Here is a 23242-nt window from a genome sequence, read left to right on the forward strand (position 1 = left end):
TTGTAAGAAACAAAATTCAAGAATTGAGTTACAACAAGTTAAAATTATAAGAACTAAGTTACAACGAGTCAAGTTCAAAGACTGAATTATAAGAGGGTCAAAATTATAAGGAGTAAGTGACTAATTTTCTTCATATATAAAATAATATTTGTTCAGGTTCTATATATAACTTATTAGTGTAATATTAAGAAATTTAGTTGGGCTAAATTTTCTTTTGTAAAAAAGTTGTACTAGTTTCTTTGAAAGACTTCTTCTTTTGATTATTAGCATTACAAGTCATTCCCACCGGTCCTCAAGACGAAGTTTGAAAGATATTTTTTCCCTGCAGTTAGAATAATTAATGATTTTTTTAAAATTTTACCCATTATTTTTTATTGTTATTTGAATTTTTAAACCATAATTTATTAGGGTCATTGATTACAAAAAAGAATAAAATTGAAAAGTTGTGTATTTTTTTATAATTTCATGATGAGCAAGACTTATGTGCTTAACTTTACATATTTAATATACTTTTATTCTATCAATTCAATATAATATAAGGTACAGTAGAGAGAAGATTAATTTTTATTTTATTTATATGGAATTTTACTATTTTTTGTATTTATCTTTACCTTTTTGCCTTTATCAAGAGTTAGGAAAAATTATTAAAAATAATTCTTTTCATCCTTATTAGAGATAGAGATGAAAACTTATTAGATTTTAAAATAATGTTAATGAAGTTTAAAGTTTTATTTGATTTTAGTAAAATATATTGAAAGTTACTCATAAATAGAACTGAAAAGAGTAATATTTTGTTATGGAATAAATAATATATATGTATATATACATTAATTTAATTGAAAATAATTACATTGAGCATATAAAATTAAGGCTATAAGTTTTCCCTTTCATGATTATAACTAACATTTTTTAATCAGTATAAAATTTGTTAACTTTATCCTACACTCTATGTGATCCTATTTATAAAGCAGAGAGAAAATAAATATTTTGATCCTATTTATAAGCTACATCATTAAATTTTTATTATAAATTTTTTTTACCTTTCATTTAATGTTGGAGAAAGAAAATATATTATTAAAGTGTGTATATTTAATAAGAATAAAATTAAAAATTTATTAACTTTTAAAATAAAGTTAATGAGTTTTTTAAAAAAATTTATACTGTTAAAACATATTAAAAGTGAGTTATAAATAAGGTTAAAGTAGCATTAAGAATCCGATTGATGGTATTTACATTACATTAATCACACACATTCATACCGGTAGCCAGTAGAATTAGTCTGATAAAAAAAAAAAATGAGAACAATCGATGATTGGTCGGCACATTCTCGGGGCTTGGGTTTCAGATTTTCAAGGGAATAATTGTCGCGTGGTCGACAGGATAATTTGGGCATGTAATTCAGCCATCCGGCAGACATTTTAACGGTGTAATATTGCTCCTGTTTATCCCCTCACTATTATCTATACACCACGGCACTTGTTTTTTTTTTTTAACCCATGCATATATTTTTAGCGGAAGTAATTTTATTCAAGGATCATCCAGCATTAAATGTCTATTTTTTAATAGAAATTTAAATTTTAATTCATTACATTATAAAGGAATTAACCTTTTTTACTGGATCCAAGGCGAACTCTCATTGGTATGAAAAATCTCCTATGTCAAGGGAAAAGGCAGTCATGCCACTAAACCAGACGATCCTTGGCTCAGCACTTGTTTTCATTACTTCCCAGTGTGGATTAATTAAACATGTAATGATACTTGTACAAAGTAACATGATATGACAACAGAGCGAGGCCAACAGCAACAATACAAAAAGAATCCTGCACGGCTGCATCGCATAATGGGTTCGATGCCGATCGATGCCCCTTACACATGCTTCATGAACAATTTTGTCGTCGATAACACTATCACTCACAAGAGATGTCTCCTATTGTTCATTGAAAATTGAGATTTTGTCGAAATTATTTAAAACACTATTTAAAAATTTGTGAGGACGAACAGGCTTTAATTAATTAGTCACGGTTTATATCATTACAATCAAGAATGAAAATTCGTTACAAAATACAAATACGACTTTCGAGTTAACCTGCTCTGGGCCCACAATACACAACCCTAAATGCCCTCATCCTCCTAAAATGGCCTTAGCTCATGTATCACTCATCCAATCTATGGATCGTCCGTCCCCATTGATAGATTATGCTTAATTAGCTCCTTCGGATTGAACAGTGTGTTCATGTAATATCAGGAATGGACATCGTATATTTATTTAATGAGCCGTTTAAATTTCACGTGATGTTATATTTTGATCTTATGACACTTTTTAATTAACGTTGTCATCCCTTTTAAACTAGCAATTAACCAATTATTCACATCCAGCGTTATTTTCATTTCAAATAAAAGATGAAAAAAATAAAGTGTAATGAAAATGATGTAATTTAAATATAATAAATTAACTCAAATAAAGGTTCCCACTAGCTATCAGCTGGCGTGTCTTACTTTAAGTCATTTCTTGTAGTTTTACCCATACCTCTGTATAAGTCACTCTTGTAAATCTGTGAAGTTAATTCATGTTTTTTCAAACTTTTCCTTCACCTGATTGAGTTGGAGGGAGAAGTTAATGAGATATTAAAAGAGATGTTATTCCAATATTATTTATAAATTATTTTTAACATAATTTACTAAAATTAATCAAGCAAAGACCATACACGTTATTAACTTTGTCTAAAAATAAAATGAGTTTTTCATTTGGTTTTTATTAAATATGTGTAATTTTAAAAATAAAATATTCTAGCATTTAATTACCTCCATGATATTTAATAATTAAACACAATAATCATCAAGTTGTCCTATAATATGGATGGAGAAATCATGACTAGATTTTTAATTTTGTTGGAAATATTGGTATTTATTAATGATATATTCATAAAAACGCTTTTAACTCAAAATAACAATTATGTCGAAACAAAAATTATTAATTCTCTGACTCGCCATTATTTGGGAATGCAGGGAGGATAGAAAAAGAGCATTAAATTTGATATTGTGGCACTATGAGCAAAGAGAAACTAGTGGCCATGGCGAGACGGTGGTGGAAGTAGGTGTGTATATTTCAGTGCGTGGTTGTTTGTGTTTTAAATGGGTGCTGCAAGTATTGCAGTTTCTTTAAATTTTTTGTTATTCAATATTCATAGAGAAAAGGAGTTACTGATTGGCTGATTGCATTGCCAACCCGCCAAGTTGAGCCATTATTGGAGAAACCCATGACGCCCTTCGTTGATCTTGATTGCAAATAACACACAAAACGACAAAAAAAAACCCAATCAGAGAATTCAGAACTCAATAAACGACGACGCCCCGGGGCCTTTTACTCTCGTCATTCATGCACGGCCTGTATATTCATCAGCCAATCAACGCCAGTATCGAGATTCACCGTACGTTCTTGCTCGAACAGTTATCCACGTGAATTAAAGAATGATACTTGAATGGGAGTGAGTGATGAGAGAGGGTGCAGGCGTGGGCAGGAGGCCATCGTCATCCACCATTTAATTAATCAGACAATGCAAGCTATCGTATATAGCCAGCATTATCAAATTATTGTCAAACTTTTATATCAAATATACTCAAATATTGTTTACTTTACTAGAATAACTCAAGCCACTTGATTTATTAGACATATTCTATGGTTTATTATTTTTAATTTACTTTCTAATCACTAGATAGATATGAGAGTTCTTTCTCAAATATGGCTATAAATGCAGAGATGATCTAAATAAAGATGTTATTGATTAATGTTAGGGCCTGTGGTATGTTTGGCAACGTATGCTAGGACACATGGTGTTTTCGATGCAGGAAGGCGTTCTCTAACGAAGACGACGAGAGTCTGGAATCTAGGATTGCTACACTGCCCAAAGCAAGAACAGATCTCAACCTCTTACACACCTCACACAATTTGACGAAGAGAGTGGGACACGTCCAGAGCAGGTGGTTTAGGCTAGAAAGTGGCGAAGTCAAACGGGATGTGGATGGTTCTTATATTGGTTACTTCCCACCGGGCATCATCCATTATAGAGGAGAGCTATATTGCATGGTCTTCACTTGTGTTGGAAAGGCCTCTGGAAAGTTTCTTTAATTGACTGTGCAGTAATAATTGATCTTTTACTGCAGGATGGGAATGATCTTCACCCTTATAGTGACCTTGATCGAGATGGTTTGCTTTTACATGGGAATTAGTGCGTGTCTTTATAGTTTATGTATAGGGAAGCAATAGTTTTATGCACATTACTTGGTTAATGCTCTTGACAGGGTTGATGATTTTCACACATTTGATCAATTACCACTTTTTTTTGGGGAAAGTGGGGGGTGATCAATGAGAAGCTGTTGAATTAGCTCCAGCTTTATCTGACATTCTCTATTTGAGTAATGCGTCATCTTTTCATCCAAAAAAGAATTTGCATGCGACTTACACCATTGCTCTTTGATAGTGCCTGCATTATTCAAAGTCATGCTGCATCCCTGCATGCAGATCAGGTATAACATGGTTATAATTACTTTGAATTTTTTGTAGCTTTTTCAATAGGAGTCCCTCCTGTATCTTTTTATAAGTCCCATACTTATAACATTTTTATAGTGAAAAGGGGCAAAGTCTTAAAATTTTGATTTGTCTGAAAATTTAGTAAAATATTTTAAAGTTAAATAATAATTTGAACCTTAAACTATGAATTCAAAGGTGATTTGAACCCTAAATTCGCTCAAATATAATATATTTTAAAACTTAAATAATTAAAATTAAAATAATTTTCCACTACTGTTAAATTTCTACCGACATCCTTTAAAGCGGTGCGTTTTTCTACTGTTGGTTGCGTGGGCCGCAAAGATAGCTTCACGAGGTTGACCTACTTAGCGATGATACTGATCCATCATCCATGTATCAAGCTTTCTCCCTCCACGCCACCGCCTCCTTCTTGCCAATTATCGCCTATCGCACCATATCCTCTCCTTAATTGTAGCTGCCAAGTCCCATTAACTAACGAAGAAATACTTAAATAATTGAGTGTATCGTATTATTTATAATCTGTTCAATCAAAAGTTTTTAAGTAATTCAAATAAAACCTCATGTAATATTTTTTTTATTAATTTTATTCTTATAACAGTATTTGATTTATTGCTTTTTTATTTTATTATTATTATTAATATTAAAATTAATTTATATTTAATATTACCTAAATGCCATGTTTTATTAGATAAATTATAAATTATATGATATATTTAGTCTGTCTAAAAATGTCTCTTAACTCATAACCTACGCAAATACCTACTCTCTCGCAAAGATCGAAAGCTCCCACGAGACAGGAAGAATAAACAAAGCCTAGTTTGGGATGGATTGAATTTAGCGACTCCTGCTGGCTAATCTTTGTTTAATCGTACCTCTCCTTCTGATCAAATAAACTGAAATGAAATCAAAATCCTTTTCCATATCCATGGGCATTCCAATTCGCTGACTCGTAGAATGCTCTCTCCTTCCCAGATTCGAACGTCCAGGAAAAATTCATCTAGTTTTCTTTTTACCAGCAATTCATCGATCTGGTTAACTGTTGCGCATCGTCCAAAAATACACCCCTGTGGATATCCATATATTGCTTCGCGGCTCCACCCACATGTCCAGATTTGGGTGTCTATTATATATCATCAATTTTTATTTATAGTCGTCACCAATATTCAATATAATGCCATCAATAATTTGTTAATCGAACATCCTGAGGACCTAGCTTAAAAGATTTCACCCAGCAACAGGAAGTGGAACCAACAAGGCTGGATCTCTCCATGAAGTTCTCCATGGTGCAAATCCTTTCCGGCTCCGGCTTGTAACAACTGAAATCGATGGAGGTACACGGGTCGCGTGCGGCTCATAAAGTAGAGAGTGACAAGGAAGACGATGAGGCTGGAGCAAAGAGTGACGGAGACGAGATTGTACTTGAGATTATCCCAAAGCTGTAGGAGGTCTCGGAAGGAGATGGTGGGGAGGTGGGGGGCGGCGACGGCGAGGACGGGGATAAGGATGAGGTATGGCGTTGGAGATGAGAATGTGGTAGCAGAGCCTGATGTACTTGAGGTGAACGGAGAGGAGGAAATTAGGGAGCTTTGAGGTGGTGGTTCTCGCCGGAGCTAATTCGACTGAAATGGATGCAGAAGAAGGAGAATCCTGCTGCTGGGGACGATGATTGGGCTAAGGAAGTGGAAGACCTAACGAAGCTGATCAAATGTGAGGGCAGGGGAGAGAGCGAGAGGGTGGAGAAGGAGAGATGGAGAGAGATAGATTAATTATTAGACAAGTAACGGAGGTTTATCATGTATTAATGACAAGGGGCAAATCATAACAAACTTTACTGTTCAAATTTTAAAATGTTTTAAATATGAATTCATGACTCAAATGATCTTGGGTCTATAGTGTAGGATTTAAATTGTCATTTACCCTAATATTAAAGTTGAAAAGTCAGGTTTATGAATAGGAACCAACATTGAACACAGTAAATATCATATACTAAGTTAGTATGATTTCCCATAAAACTAACTAAAAATATCCCCTCCGGGTGCCTTATTAAAAAAATATAGGAAGTATATTATAATTTTATTATTTAAAATCAGAAAATTAAACAGTCCTGATCGATAAATGTTATAATTCAAAAATCACCCGATGACAGTAAATATGAGGGAGCTAATGAGCCTATTCAGCTAAAAACGATCAGCACTTGGATCCTCAACATACTATCTCTCAAGGATCAAACTCATCTTAATTTTAATTTACTGTTTGAAGTTTGGTGAAGTTGGGGGCATTATCACACAATAATTGAAACGCTGTGCTTTAGATGGGTGGAAGTGGTTTTAATATAGAAAAATTTGACAGCAAAATGCTTATAGATAGTGTTTGCATTAATGATTTGGATTTTAGATTTGAAATATATATTCAAAATTTTTTGTTTGGACAGTTTAAAAAATTTGAAACAGACAAAAGAGATAAATTAAGATTGGAAACAAAAATAAAAAATTGAAATTGACAAACTTATTTTCATTTTTTGATCAATGAGATACAAGAAAAGATACAAAATTCATAGATGTACCAGTGTTGACAAAGTGAAGAGAATAAAATGATTAAAGTGATTGTAATTTTAAATTATTAAGGAGTAGAGAGAATTTAAAATTATAAACTATTTATAATTTGAATCAAATCCAAATTCATAATTTTTTTATTCAAATAATAAATTTGGTTCAAATTCAAATTCAACACAACTCTAAACATTCACCTCTAAAATTGAATAATTTGTTGTGACCATAAAAGTCGCCACTAAAAATTTGACTTTTTATGGCGATAACAAAATCATCATTAAAAATGTGACTTTTTGAGGTGACAATATAAAGTCGCCACTTATTGTTAAATTAGCAGTAATGACAAGTGCATATCATTGTTGAAAGTTTAAGTTTCAATGACGATTGTTTACAACTAAAGAGTTGCTGCTCAAAGTTTAACTTTCGTGACAATTTATAGTTACTAGATATTATCATCATATATTTTTTTATTTTTGTTTAATCTAATATTTAACATTTTAATACATTAATTTTTTTTGTATTATTGTAATTTATGATGAATATATAAAATAAGGTAATGAGTTTTCACTTAATACATTTTATGATTAAATTGATACTTTAAAATTATGAAATTATTTTAAGATAAAGTTAAAATATTCTTTAATGCTAATGAATTGAACTAAAAAATAAAGCCAAACCATATCATTTTAGGTCAATTTTTGTTATAAAGTAATGCTCAGTTTGATTTGGTCCAACTATTTAAGCCAGTTTGGTTCAATGATTTTGGTGAATTAATACTGAATTTAATTGAACTAACCTATGTACACCCTTAGCTGAAGTAATAAATTCACTCAAAAACTTATTATTTGATATTTCAATTTATAATGCATATAATGCGGTAATGAGCCTTTATTTTCAAATGTCTTGTGATTAAATTAATATTTTAAATAATAACACTATTTATTTATAACAATTAGACACATGTGATAGTTAAATTTATTCATACATATAATGATATTTCAACTAATTTAATTTTTTAATTCAAATTTTATTTTTAATGTTAATAACTTTGAAGGTTGACGTTAATTTAGAGATTTTTAATTCAATGGCTAATAATAGGGAAAGGAAAGACAAAAAGAAGAGAAATAAAATATTTCAAAATTCTACTTTTAATTTTTAGAACATATGAAATATATCTATGTACGTATGTTATATAATTTTTTTATTTTGGTGTGATGCTATCTTGAAACGTAAATATAAAAAATAGATAATATAGTGTATGGTTGTCTTATAAAATTATCATTTAAAAATAAAAACTAATTAAAAACGTAAAATGCATGTAATGTAAAAACAATTCAATTATAGTGCTCAAGAGTTATTGTTAATTAAAAGTAAAAATAAAATTTTAATTAAAAGGAGCCAGAAAAAATAAATAATTATGATCTAATGTATAATCATCTATATTATTATTTATTTTTAGATATTTTGGTATTATAACTATAGATATGAACATTAAAATAAATAATACAATAACCTCGAGAAATACAAAAAAATTAAAATAAATAATATAAACGATATTATATCAGTTATATTTATAGTTTATTCTAGACAAAATAAATAATATAATTCAAAATTTTAATAAATTAAAAGAATTAAATTGAAGTATTTAATGATAATAATAATATTTTATAATATTTTATATTTCACATGCATGTTTGTTTAGTTTAATTATATATATATATATATATATATTTAATTATGCAATAATAAATTGCAAGTTCATTTTAGCTCAGTGGCAAAATGGTGAGACATAAATGAAGGAGATCATGAGTTCAAACCGTAGAGGAGAAAATTTATCAAATGACAATATAAATTGATAACACAATGACACAAAGTAGGCGATGTGGCTCCATGTAGGACGGTGACATTGCACCACGTGGTAAAGTATACTAGTATCACTTTTCAGTATTGCTGATCGGTAGTTTCTATAATGACAATTTGTGATTTCTATGGTAACATTTGTCGTGCCAATTTTCAACTTTCAACAATGACTATCTTTTCACCGAAACAAAATTTCCTTTTCGTGATGCATTTGTCATTGCTAATTATATGCTTTCAACTATAACTTTCATTGTCATCAGAGATAAAATAATCAATGACAGAAGCTCTTACGGTGACATTGTGGCAACTTTTTATCGCTGTTAAAAGTAAATTTTTTTGTAGTGGTTCAAGCACACCACTTGTTTTTTATTTCATAAATGAGATGCATTTATCACAATATGCGAAGGCATTGACCAACTCTAAAGTTCTTGTCGAATTCTTTTGCAGAAATTTGTATTCTCCCATCATCAAGAGGCAAATAAAACAAATTAAACCATATGGAAGTCATTATTATAGGTCTTCCTAGCATATTTTGTTCTTCCAAAATTTTGAATAATTGACCACACTCTAGCCAAATAGTTTAAGCTATTTTGATAGAATATATTATTCTTAAGCACATCTAAAAATGAAATCTAATGTGGCATTATGAGCCATTCAATTGGGGACATGAAAACAAAAACAAAAGAAAGAAAAATGAAAGAATGAAAGATAAAAAAAAAGAGATTAAAAAGGAAGAAAGATAGGAGAAGAAAAGAAAATTGAATAGACTTGAGGCCTTTCAAACTAAAAAAAAAAAAGTATAAGCCCAGGCAAGAAGAATAAGAAAAATGAAAAAAAACAAGAAAAAAAGTAGTTGAGAGAATATTAGAAGTAAAAGAAGTCCCATATCTAAAGACTAGAAGATAAATCATAAATATATAATATTAAAAAGCATCTAACTGAATAATTTAAGATATTTTTATGGAGTATACTATCATTGAGTATATTTAATATAAGAAATCTAACACACACAATTATATTACAATGAAAAGTGTAGAGGCACAAAGCTGTACATCATATTGCTAACACAATGAATAATGATGAGTAATATTGTAGTAATGATGGTCATGTTTTTCACAAGGTGGACATCAGCACAGAGAAAACCCTTATAAAACACAAGCATGGGGTGTCTCCGATTCCTTACTCTTCTTTTCTCCTCTAGTTCTTCTAAACAATGTGGTCTTGATTAATGGTGAAGTCTCCATCGTCCATTTATGGTTGCAATCCTGACCATATGTGACCTTATCACACCTCACACACAAACTCAAGCATCTTCCTCTCAGCGTCGCTCTCCTCCTTCCTTGCCAACTCAATGTTGGCACATTTAATCATTGGAGCAAGGAGTAAAGTCCAATCACTGCACAGGATTGGCTACCATAGCTTAAGAATTTTAGGTTGAAAAGGCAACACAGCATGGAGTATTGGATGATAGGCTTGCTGGGTCCTTTTTCGATAATGCTAGTCGCTATTGAAAGATAGAAATTTTATTTTATTTTAAATTTTTAAAACTTTTGACATTGGGTTATATCACACTCAATGTTAAAAGTTTATGCTACAATGGTTAAATTTTAAACTGATGTTTAAAGTCTTATAGTGGCTACAAATATTACAAAAATGCCACTGCCTCTAGTTTCAACAACGAGTTTTTTAACTAATGTTAAAAATCCCTTGTAAAAGACAAATCTTGCACTAGTGCCATATCACGTGCTTTCCAAGCTAGAATTGAGCTCAACCAATATGCTACACCGGTTAATCCACAATCAACAATAACTATCATTACCAACAACCACATAAGCACTACTTTCCAACTCCTAAATCACAATTTGTTAACCAAGTTTCTCAAGTATAAGTTTAATCTCACATTCAATGAATTTGTTAATTGCCATTAGCTTAAATAACAACTATCGTACAATCTGAAAGTCTAAAATCTTACTTAAAGTAACACTACTAGAAAAATAAAATTTAGTGAGAGACAAATCTCTCGTTAAATGCTATTTTTCTTCGCTAAATTGCATTTTAGTGAGGGATTTCATCCTCCATTAAATGCGTAGCTAAAAAATAGCTTGCTAAAATTAGTAAGGGACTAAATCTCTCACTAAATATGTTTATATTTAAAAATAATAATGCCATATTAATTACTTGCCACTTGTGTGTCAACTTGTGACCTGTTACCAACAACCCCGTGCCTCGTCAACCACCACATCACCTACCATCTTGTGCCTATTACCTATCATATGTGCGACAACTCATAACTTATCATTGTCCACCTTGCGTCATGTCACTTGCTATTTATCATATCATATATTCATTATGGTTATGCTAAAGTCAAGACTTAAATCTCTAACCTTATACTTTACAAGCCTTATGCTCTCCTTTTTTGCCAGTTGAGCTGAAAGGCATATGCAGTGATTATATGACAAATTAAATATATATTACTTAATTATATAAATATATCAAATAATATATTATAAAAATACAGACATATATACATATAAAATTTTAGTTTCAATTATTAATATGTTAAAAATATTTATATTTTATTTAAATTATTCTTTATATTTTAATAAAATATTATTTTATTAATGAAATTAAACTTAAAATAAATAAAATATTAAATAATTTTATTACAAATTTTTTAGTTAATTTTTATTTTTAACTGAAAATAATTAAATATATAATTAAAAGTCATTGTCAAAAGTTAAATTTTTTTGCAGTAATTAGTTAGGGATAGAATATCTCGCTAATTATTTTATTTTAAAAAGGAATTGATAGTCCTTCGCTTATTTTGTTACTTTAGAGAGGGATTGAGAGTCCCTTGCTAATTCTTTTATTTTAGAGAGGAATTCATAGTTTTTCGTTATTTTTCTCGCTAATTCTCTTACTTTAAAGAGGGATTGACAGTCTCTCGTTGTTTTTCTCGCTAATTTTAAGTCAAATTATGAAATTAACATCCCTCGCTAATTTGGTATTTTAGAAAGGAATAAATGATCCCTTGCTAAATTTCTTCGCTGATTTACATTTTTCTAGTAGTGCAATGGCTAGAGTTCATCCAAAACCCTAGACCCAACCTATAACCTTGTAAAATCTTCAAAATTAGGTTTAGATAGGTTAAACCTCATTAATCCTATTAGAAATAATAAGTTCAAACCCATAGCCTCAAGGTCCGAAATCATCATTCCTATATATGGGGAAAACCCAAGCTAAAATGCAAGGAAAAGGAGAGGAATGAGAGGGAAGATGTTTATTGAGTGTGGAAGCTTGAATCTCCCTAGGATGGCCTTGGAAGCTTGTCCTAGCAAACCAAATGTCTCTCCTATCGCCCTCTCTCTATCTCTTTCTTTCTCCCTTCTCCCTATAATTCTTGAATGTGAACTGGTCTTTTAAACTTTCTAACAATTCATCACCACAAATAGCATAGAGAGGCCCACTTCAAATATGTTCTACTATTTAGGCTCAGGTGGCTTAAAACACGTCCGTACTTGAATCCAAACATTGTACCCATTTCAAGTATACCTGTTAGCTATCACTAACTATCATTAAATCCACTAATCCTCAATCTTACCTAATTATCCTTGATTAATTTAATTATCTCTGGGAGTTAAAATTTAAGATGTTACACTCAGGAGATCAACAAAATATACTTAAGAATCTTTGCCGCATTAGCTAGCTAGTAATTTATAGAAGTCTATTGTGAATATCAAACTGATCAACTTAAGATAATCTGTTGCAATAGGACCATATTTTATTATTAAAATTTTAATAATTTAGGGTCTGTATAATTGTTATTAATGTTTTTATGGGATTTAATTGTCATTTTCCGGGTGTACGATATCAACACTCTTCTTGCTTTAATTTTGATAAGCGTGTAGGAGGCAACGAGCGGCTGCGACCGTATTTCTTCTCTCCGGTATTATAGAGTACCACATATTCATTTCAAACCAAATCAAACTTTTGGCCAAAAAAGAGGAGTAAACTGAAAGTGTCACTCGCATCATCAGTATTTTTGGGTTCAATCGTTGCGTAAGAATAGTCCGGCATAAAAATTAATAAATTAATGGTAACAAGATAACAAAGTTAAAGTAAACTTCCAGCCATGAGCTCATGCACTGAACAAAAATGACTTAACGTGCTTGCAGACGAGGCATGAGTCGCAAGTTATTGACGTATACGAAATTACGAAGCCCAAGAACCTCAGTACTTATTTTGCTGCCTATAGCAACAGACGAATAAATTCCAAGGCAGATATAGTAAAATATACGTCAGCAAGTGGAGTTGAGCAAGCTCTTCTTAAACTTCCTCACATCGGCAAGGCAGGCATTCTTGAACGACACGACGTCACAGGCCCCACGAATGCACCGGTAGCCTCGCCTTCGGAAGTCCTCGGACCCATCAGCTCCGATGGCAAACGCCGCCAAAAATGGGCCTCCCTCCTCTTTTTTCTTGGAGGACAGTACAGTCTTCTCCATGGTCCTCAACAGATCCTGCACTTTCTGGGCATTTGGGTTCGACATGCACCCGACACTGGCACTCAGGTCATAGGGACCGACCATGACCGCGTCCACCCCATCCACCGCCGCGATCTTCTCCACATTGTTCACCGACTCCTCCGTCTCTACCTGGCACATGATGAGCAGGTCCTTCTCGTAGTGCTCTGCGTAGTGCTCGTCGATTCCGAACTTGGAAGCCCTGACAATGGGAGTGGCCACCCCACGCACACCCTTGGTGGGATAACGGCAGTACGATACGGCCTTGATAGCCTGGTCGGCGTCGTTGATGAAGGGGAAGACAATGCCCTGAGGGCCGAGGTCAAGCACTTTCTTGACCCACACGTGGGTGTTCTCCGGGACGCGGATGATCACCGGAGTGTTGGCCGCTGCAACGGCGTGGATGCATGGCAGGGCATCGGCGATACCCCCGAATCCATGCTCCATGTCAATGAGCACGAAGTCATAGCCAGCAAAGGCAGCTATTTCCGCCATGGTAGGTGAGTAGCTTAGGAGGGCGATCCCATAGAGGACCTCCCCATCTTGCAGGCGAGCCTTGAGGGAATTTTGGGTGCTCGCCATTTTGAAAGAGGCCTGGAAGCTTAATTAGAAGTGATAGCTTATTAGAAGAAGAGTTTGTTTGTTGGGTTGAAGCTTGAGGAGCAAGGGTTCAGGATACAGGGTATTTATAAGTGTGATATGTTAAGGACGACGTGGTCGAGAGTTTTGGCGTGGGAAATGATTCAGAGGTAGTGGGTCCCTGCAGGTGGGGTGTTTACGGAGCAATGAAGTGAGTATGGGTAGAGAGAAGAAGGATGGCAGGGCAGCAGAAAGATGTTGTGCTGCAGATCTTTATAATCTAACTACTACGCCTGTTGTCAAATAATTTTTGCAGCTTGCTCTGCACAGTCCTCTTGTTTTCCCAATCATTCATTTTCCTGCAGCTTTGGAATGTGCAGCTGTCCAATTATGTAACTTATTGAATCACACTTGTTTTATATATATATATATATATATATGTCTGTGTGTGTGTGTGTGTGTGTGTGTGTCTTATGTACAAGTCACGTACGTATTTTGTTGGGTTTTTCTTCTAGCCTCCACCGTCCTTGTATAATTTATATAATATGAGATCAATCAAGGATATGAGCTGCCTGTCAGGTTTATCTTAACTACTTCAATTGTCATCGACATTCACGTGCCTCACAGTTGAGTTCTTTCCATGATAGTTCCCCCACCATTAAATTGTATTTTCGCTGTACTTGTATCGAAAAACAATAACTTGACTGTGCTATTGTATAATTACTTTTCTAGCAGCCAGGCGAAAATTTCTTTGTTTCGGTTTGAAATGCAGTTTTCATTAATGTTATTCTTTTGGACTTGTGTCTTAGTTAATGGTTGGAATTCCCTGTTTTCTGTTTCATTGATAATTCTGAGTTTCTCAAACGCTATGGAATTTCTACGAATATAGAGTTTGTTCGTGCTGCATTGGTGAATGAAGTTGTACTGGTGCTCAGTTATCAGTTTATCACTCGAGTCGCTCTATTACCTAAGATTTTGTGGTCGGGAAGAATTTGTCAACGAAGTTGCATTGGTAAATAATGGAAGAGAAACCCAACCAACATGGGGAGATGAAGGTTTGACAGTAATCTCTACAATTTTTTTTTTTTAAAAAAACTCTTGCAGTACGTGCTTCCATTAATATAAAATAAAGAATAGTAATTAAATGATTTTATTTTCTTTCCATTATTCTATTTACCTACTTAATGATTAATCAAGAGTTCAGATATCAATATAAAAGCAAGCAATATTAATGAAAGGTAATATCTGTGTCCTAAAAATAACTGATTAAAGAGAATCGTGCAAGTGATTATAATGTAATAAAAAATAGTGCATATTTCATTTTTATAGTTAAAACAAAAAAAAAAAACTCTCGTTAACCACGCTGTACTCGAGACGAATGGCCTTGATAAGACGATGTTTATCAAAGTTTTAAGTTTTTATTTCTTTTTTTTTTCAGATTTGCACTGCTAAAAAAAAAAAAAAAAGTTTTTAATAATATTTAAAATTTTAGTTTCATGAGATTTACAAAATATTATAAGTTTTAAAACTATCTAGTGTCTAAGGTGATATTTTATTAATTAATAAAATATCACGTGCATTTAGCCTAGCAAAAGTCACCTATCTAAATTATATTTTTTTTAAAGAACAAACAAAGGTGGCGTTTCTAACGCGCCGTCTCTCTACTATATATTTTTCTTAAAAAGATTAATTAATTAAGGTGACATTTCTCTATCTCACTTATTTAAAAAAAATTGACAAAAGTGACATTTTCTTCACCTAGAGATGCCACCTTTACTACTTTTTTAAAAATATTTTTATGAAACTATGTATACCCAGATTTGCTTCGTCCAATTCCAGTAATACGATACTAATCCAGTCATTTGAGTATGCATAGAAAGACACGAAACATACTACTATAACCAAAAACAAAAAACAAAAAAACAAGTTCACAACTCTGTGTGTCTATCTATGTGCATGGTTCACCAAGTAGTCCACACATCCAAAAAACAAGCTACAACAATTTCACCAACAATGACAATGTACAATTAACCTTATTTTGTATACAATTCTTTTATATAATTCAATTTCATCTTTAATCTTATAACTAAACCAAGCTTCAGGCACCCTTCCTCCTAACATAAGATGACCGATCTTTGATTAAATCAAAAATTGACTTGTCATTGTATTCTAATTCCTCACATTTTGAGTCCTCATAGTACTATAAAATAATTATTAAGATAAGGTGTCAAAAATAACTAAAAATTATTGAACCTAATAAAATTAAATGAATTTGATTTTTCATACCAATAAGGAGACAAAAGTAGGTTTGATTATAAGTGAGCACGTCCTTTTATTGTGTAATACCCACAATCATTGCTGTTATGTTAAAAATGGCACTAAAAAATAATTAAAAAGTCATATAAATTTATGAATCCAATAAATGTATTTTCAATAATTCAGTAAATTCTCATAAATATAAACATACTATAATTTTAATCTACTCATAACTCTTAGTAAAGCCTTTATTTCTAGAAAAAGAGAATCCCAATATGACTATAAAAACTGTTTAATACCCTATCAAAATAGAAAACAAATTGGTCAACAATAACAACTGAATCAAGCATGTGTGTGTGTGATGTGTAAAATAAACCAATAAATATAAATACTTACTCGTTGAACAATTTCAGCATTGTATCCGCAAGATTGATAATAATTTAAATCAAATGTTGCCTAAAAAAATTTAAATTTTAATTATATCTTAATAAATTTAAAGTATCTAGCACAAAAGAAGAAATAAATAATATTACCCTATATCGTAAAGTGTTAAGAATAATACATCCTTTTCAACTTCTGCTTTTTTTGTTAACAGTTCTTTTATAAGATCTGCCTGCTTAGATAGCTCAATGTCCCCTCATGTTGACCAATATAATAAGCACTGATAAATGCAAATTTATCCTCATTCTTTGTGCCTTTCAAAAAAGATATGTACAAATATCTTGATGAAAAATAAAAAAGTATATTAAAACAAATCACAGATGCTAAAAAATGACTAATATCAAAGGATGTGATGAAATAAATACATTATCTACATGTTAATAGCAGTTTTGCTTATTCTCTATTAAGTATTTTCATCATGGATTTTTTATCAATAAATTATCGACTCTCAAATTTACAATGGATTTGTTCTTCAAGTTTCATTCAATTATTTCACTGTTAACAATAAGCCTCGGCACAACAGGCTAGAGAGCATTATGATAATTACTAGTTATTTTCATTTTTAAAGTCCATAGGGTTCACTTTTTTGCTTTTGCATGGTAATAAATTTCTTCAAGATATTACCATTTATGTGTAAATCATTTTAAATTAGACTTTTATTTAAATAAAAAAATTTAAATTTTAAATTAGAGATTAATTATTATATAAAAAAATTTATTTTTAAAATCCACCACGGCAACAGTTCAAAGGGGAGCTGTCACCATAATGCATCATTTTTTGTGAAAATGCCATGACTATTAGTACATTTATTTTTACCACGCTTCATTTTATGTCGTGAAAATAGCATTTTCATTGTCGCGAAAATTGTTTTTGGCACTAGTGCGAGCTAAAATGGTAGATCACAAGTTGGAGGAATTTTAAAATGGAGATGAAGGGACAATAGTAGGGACCTTGGGAGCATAAATATAGAGTTAAGAAAGTAAATGGTGGGGATAATAGCTAACCCTTGGAGCTAACGTGTAACATGCCAAATTTCAATTCCCAAACTCAATTAATTAATAAAAGGTAATTGGTAAAATTTGAGTGTTTATTAGTTTGAGGATAATTAAAGATGACTAACAGGTTTGTTTGGGTTCGAATTCAACCTTAAGATCAAGCCCGAAAATGTATTAGACTACTTAGGCTTGAATTAGAGTAGAATCCATAATTTTTTGTTTGACCACGGGCAAACATGTACGATCATGAATGGATAGAGAAAAATTAGCAGAATTCATATTTTTTGTTCGACAACGAGCTTACTTGTACAACTATGGGCAGACTTCAAAAACGCGTTTTAAGTGACAGAAAAATGCAAAAAACGTAGAGAAAAGAGAGAAGGGTCAATGAAGTTGATAGATTTCCACCAGGGCAATACTTTTTTGGCATTTTGGGGTGTCTTAAAGTAAGGGATAACTTGAGGTAAGTTCCCAAATCTTACATCTTCTCTTCTAGCTCCATTTTAAAGTTAGGTTTCCTAGTTTTCTCCTTGAATCCAATCCTCAGGTTGATTTCTAGGATTTTGCTAGTTTTGGCTAACTTAAATGAGTGAGATGGACTTATTGGAAGTTAGTTTTTGCTTATAAAACAATGGCTATTCTACTTGGTCATTGGATCTGAATTTCTTTGAGTTAGACAAACCCTAAGCCCTTTGATGAAGAAATTGGTTGTAAGGTATTATAATTATTATTGTTTAAGTTGCTGGGAGCTTAATGAAATTAGTAGGAGCTAATAAACTCATTCGATTTGATTTTGCACGTGTGGTTTAGAATTTTGGCACTTAAAGTATGTGTCTAGGAGTTGGAGATGGTATATATAGTTGACCGTTAGTGATGATTATTGTCGTGAATTATATATTAACTTTATGGCATGTTGTTTGGGATTAATTCTAGCTCTGGAAGCCATTGATATAGGGGTTGAATTCTCAAAGATTTTAGGTAATTAGGGGATTCTATCTTGTCTAAATGCTTGTTTAATTTTATTAATGGTTATTATGAATTGAATATATGTTTTTATAGATTAAATTGATATTTGTAAGTTTTTGGAAAATGATGCAAGTGTGGCTAAATGGTTACTTGAGTATTATTTATTTATTGAACTGAATATGTGATTTGAGAAATTATGTTCTGACCTGAGATTTAGCTTGTTAATATAATGCATTGTTATTGCTTTGTTATGTTGGCATTGTTGCATGTTTAGGCAGGGTTTCGCCATAAGAGGGGCTAATATTATTCTTGTGTATGTGGACATAACCAACACCATGAGTGGCTCTTGTGTTTGATTTAGAGTTGAGTCTTCCAAAATCTCACCCAAAAATAGGCCTAAATGTAGGTTTTTAGACTCTATCCTTAACATCATCATAGACTAAGTGAATTATAGGACTTGTGGTGCCTTAGTTAATTCGAGAATTAAGGGAGTCCAGGTCTAAAAGTGAGCATAGCATCTTTGGCTAGGTAACTCCTCATGGTTGGTGAGCTTGGACTAGTCTATTCACGCAGTTTTGAGCTTATTGAATTGACAACCCACAAATTCAGTCGGCAAATATAGAGGTTATAAGGAGCATTGATCATGCATTCAATGATATAATGGGATGTGATATTACGTTGAGAACTTTGTTGATTAAAATGCTTACCTTGCATGACTTAATTGATTTGACTTAAATTTGCATGATTTAAGGTTTTCTTAGTAACGGAGTTGTTATACTCACTTAGATATTAATGTTTTACAGGCATTATCTCAGGTCAGGGTTAAAAAAGGCACCTGAGGCTTAAGAATTTTGTATTTCTACTGCATGCCTCTCTTTTTTATATTTATATGTGTAACCTAATAATGATATTGCCAACTATAATAATTCTTTTGATTACTTGTATTATTACATGCTTTATGTGTTGATTAGTTGTATTTAGTGCCATCGTCTTGTTATATAAGCTGTCACTACTTGATCAAGGCCTAAATACCAATGCAAGTATGCTGATGATTATTTTGCTAACTGTAACTATTTAGTGCCATCGTCTTACTAAGACTTTATGTTGATTACCCCCTATGCCTTTTGATGAATATAGGCTTGAGAATTGAAGATATGAATTGCATTTTATATGTTTTGTTGTGGCGCATTGTACGGTTTTTCCTAAGTTCCTTGGGCTTAGTTTAGGTGGTTATATTAGTTATTAGCACTTTAATTATAGCTTGGACACCTTGGGGGTTTTAGGTGTGAAAAAGGAGTCATCTCGAATTTGAGCATCCAACTCTTTGATATGATATAATTTAGAAATAGAACTAGTGCTAATAGCTAGTTCATTGTTTAAACTTTTTGTGAACACCTAAATCACCCCAATCAGATGTCAGACGGAGAATCAAGATGCGATAAAATTTTAAGGATTATTTTATGACAGCACAATGACATCCTTATGCCCATGCAATATGCTGTGATGTAAGGTGCTTGGACCTCAAAGCATGGTACATAAGAGATTAGGTCTCAATGAAATATGTGTTTGCAGTGATAGACTTTCTGAAAATTGTTAACATGATGTTTTTACCCGATTTCTCAATTGGTTTTAATCTAAATAGTATTCTATGCCTCCAATTGCTTTTCAACTTTGATTTATGCTTGCTTGGGTCATGCTAGTATTTGATTTAATGGTTCAACTTGGGATCATAATGGTTTGTGAAATTACATTCTATAAATGATACGTCTTACCCTTTTTTAGTATACTAGTAACTATTAAATAATTTTAATCCTCTCTACCATGGTAGGGACTATTTGATTGTTGTTCATTTTAAGTTATAAAATTTATATGTTTATTCCAATTAACTATGATAGACCTTTAACCAGGGTCTTTTCTCTTTATACTATGGTTAGCTCTTTTTAACTACAATTAATTCTTTTCTGCCATGGTAAGGTGGCTAAGGTGGTTAGTCCCTAATTACTACGGTAGTATATGGTGTTATAGTTAAATTAGTGAAGTTAATTAAAAAAATTAATTAAAAGGATAGATGTGGTGTTTCTTATAATAAGAAATGTAACATCTTGATTTTTAATTCTTAATTAATTAACAAGATAATCAAGTTTAATTTGTTAAGTAAGGTTAGAGGGTAGTTAAGGAGGCTGCGATAATGTAGTGTGTAGTTATAGAGAGCTAACAGATATTTTAGGTCGTGATTTTTACCTTAAGATCGAGTATAGAGTGAAGTCGAGCCACCTGGGCATGAAAAAGTGATAAAAACAAAGAAGAATGGCTTTATGCTATATGCTACAGTGCATAAGCCAATCAAAACATGAAGATCCCTCTCTGTGCCATATGTTAGGACACGTGCTATGACACACGATATACTTTTGTAGAAATAAGACAAGAACTGATGCCAAAAATAGATAGAAAGATAAAGAAAGAAGGAGAAAATGAAGGAGCTCGTATTTGCTTTCCTAAGGCTTCAATTTCAAGAAGGTTAAAGGCATTTTAAAGCTTTCAAACCCGAAGAGTATGTCTTATAACTTCTTATCCTTCCTTCCCTGCCCATTTTTCTTATTTTTTGAGAGTCAGGGTTTGTGATGAAAGTGATTTTTAGTCCATATAAATTACAGGTCTAAACCCATTGACTCAGATAGTTAATGGGAATTGTTTTGAGTATTTAAATTTAAAAAAATTGGATTTAAACATTAATAATGCTTGGTAGCCATTAATGTCAAAAAATGAGCAATAAATGTAGAGTAACGAGGGTTGTTGTGACATTAGTGACCTTATGAGTTTGATGATTATTAGTTGGGAGTGATAGACATTATTAAATCTAATGAGTAATCCTAAATGTGAAAAGCAAAGGCATTGAAAATTTTAGAAATGAAAATACAAGAGTTAAAAATGTGTTTTCGATAATGTTAATTGAATTTAGACTTGATTGATTGCAGATTAATTATTTGAGCACCATATTTAACTTGGAAAGCAGGGTTGGAATCATATATTGAGTAGTTGTAATAATTTTTTTAAAAAAATTTGGTAGGTAGTATTTTGTAATTTTATCAAATAAGTTTGGGTCTTTTCTTGTAATTTTCCCCTATTATCTTTTATTTAAGTCTTCTTCTTCCTTGTCGGTGAAAAGAAACAGAAACGAGTGAAAAAAAAAACAGAGCAGAGCAGACAAGCACGAGAGAGAAAGAGAATTCTCTAAGCTTCCACTGACCCTTGCTCTCCGTTCTTCTTCCTCCGTCGCTCATCTCCATTGAGTCCTTTGTTTCTTTGGCCCTTCCTTTCTTTTTCTTCTCCACTTTCTAGTTTGTTACAGCACTAGAAAAAAATGAAAATGAAAAAAAAAACTACCCACTGTTGCTGAAAACTTGAGGGAACCGTGATCTCCTCCTCCTTTCTTTCTGTGCGTGAACATTGAGTAGTGGATTTGCCATTATTGGATGTTTGCTTGATGATTTCTTTCTCTTATTCTCTATGTTGTAGATGTCTTCTTTTCTACCATGCTAAATTAGCTAATTGAATTTTCATTTTCATCTTTATGCTGTTGGTATATATATATTGAATATTGATATTTCTCTTGCTTTAGATGTTAAGTTTTAAACTCTTTTATTGCCCTTTTGATTTAGAGCTGTACAATTAAGGGGAGAGTTGTTTCTTTAGTTAATATTAAAATTGAAGCCTTGAATTTTATTGCTGAACAAGAAAATTATGATATAGGTGTGCGTTATAATAATTATGTTAATACAATGGCAAAGGATGATCTAGAAGCATAATTAGAATTATATAATAATAACAATGCCATTAGTTTGGCTAAGAATAAAAATGGAGAAATTAGGAGGCATAAAAGTGGACATATGAAAAATTGATTCAAATTGTAGAAAGAGATATTAAAGTTTTATTATATCAAATAGGGGTTCCAGAAGAGGAGAAGCTAAATTGAAGTTGATAAAAGAGAATTTTTAAAACTTGGAAGCATACCAGGTAAGTAAATAATGTTCCCTAATATATAGAATCAATGATCTTTCTTTTACCTTATTTAATTACCTTAATTGTTCTGAATTGATTTTTATTTTATTTTATTCATATTTTAAGATTTAGTTCATTCATATGTAATTAGTTTGATTATGACTCAACTTTAATCATGTAGATATTTTCATAGTATTTTATTTTTTTTAAATATATATATATATATATATGTGCATGGATAAGATAAATTACCGTGAAAAGATTATTTATGTCTTTCAAATTAAAGAACAATTTGAATTACAAGAGCTTATAGATTCCATGCATGCCAAATATGTTTTACGAGACTGAATACATAACACTGTTTGCTAATAATAGTATTGTTAACCCTTGGCGCGCCACAGCATACCTAACTAGTAGGGTACATTGGAGGCGCTAGCCCTATGTGTCGGCCAACACACGTGGAACGAAGGGTGTAATTTCGTGGATATAATCCATGCCTATTTTTTTCGTGGCTTCTTGCCACGT

At 31.9% G+C, this 23242-nt stretch overlaps 1 protein-coding gene across 1 annotated transcript; it reads right to left on the reverse strand.

Annotated features, from left to right (window-relative positions):
- Nucleotides 1-13256: 13256 nt before the first annotated feature.
- On the reverse strand, nt 13257-14063 carry LOC129321986 (uncharacterized). The gene has a single exon (XM_054968011.1). The coding sequence runs from the start codon at nt 14061-14063 to the stop codon at nt 13257-13259; it is 807 nt and encodes a 268-aa protein (XP_054823986.1).
- Nucleotides 14064-23242: the final 9179 nt, after the last annotated feature.

The sequence above is a fragment of the Prosopis cineraria genome, unplaced genomic scaffold (assembly GCF_029017545.1).
Source record: "Prosopis cineraria cultivar Desert tree isolate PC_DT_omini unplaced genomic scaffold, ASM2901754v1 PC10, whole genome shotgun sequence".
In the NCBI taxonomy this organism is placed as follows: domain Eukaryota; kingdom Viridiplantae; phylum Streptophyta; class Magnoliopsida; order Fabales; family Fabaceae; genus Prosopis; species Prosopis cineraria.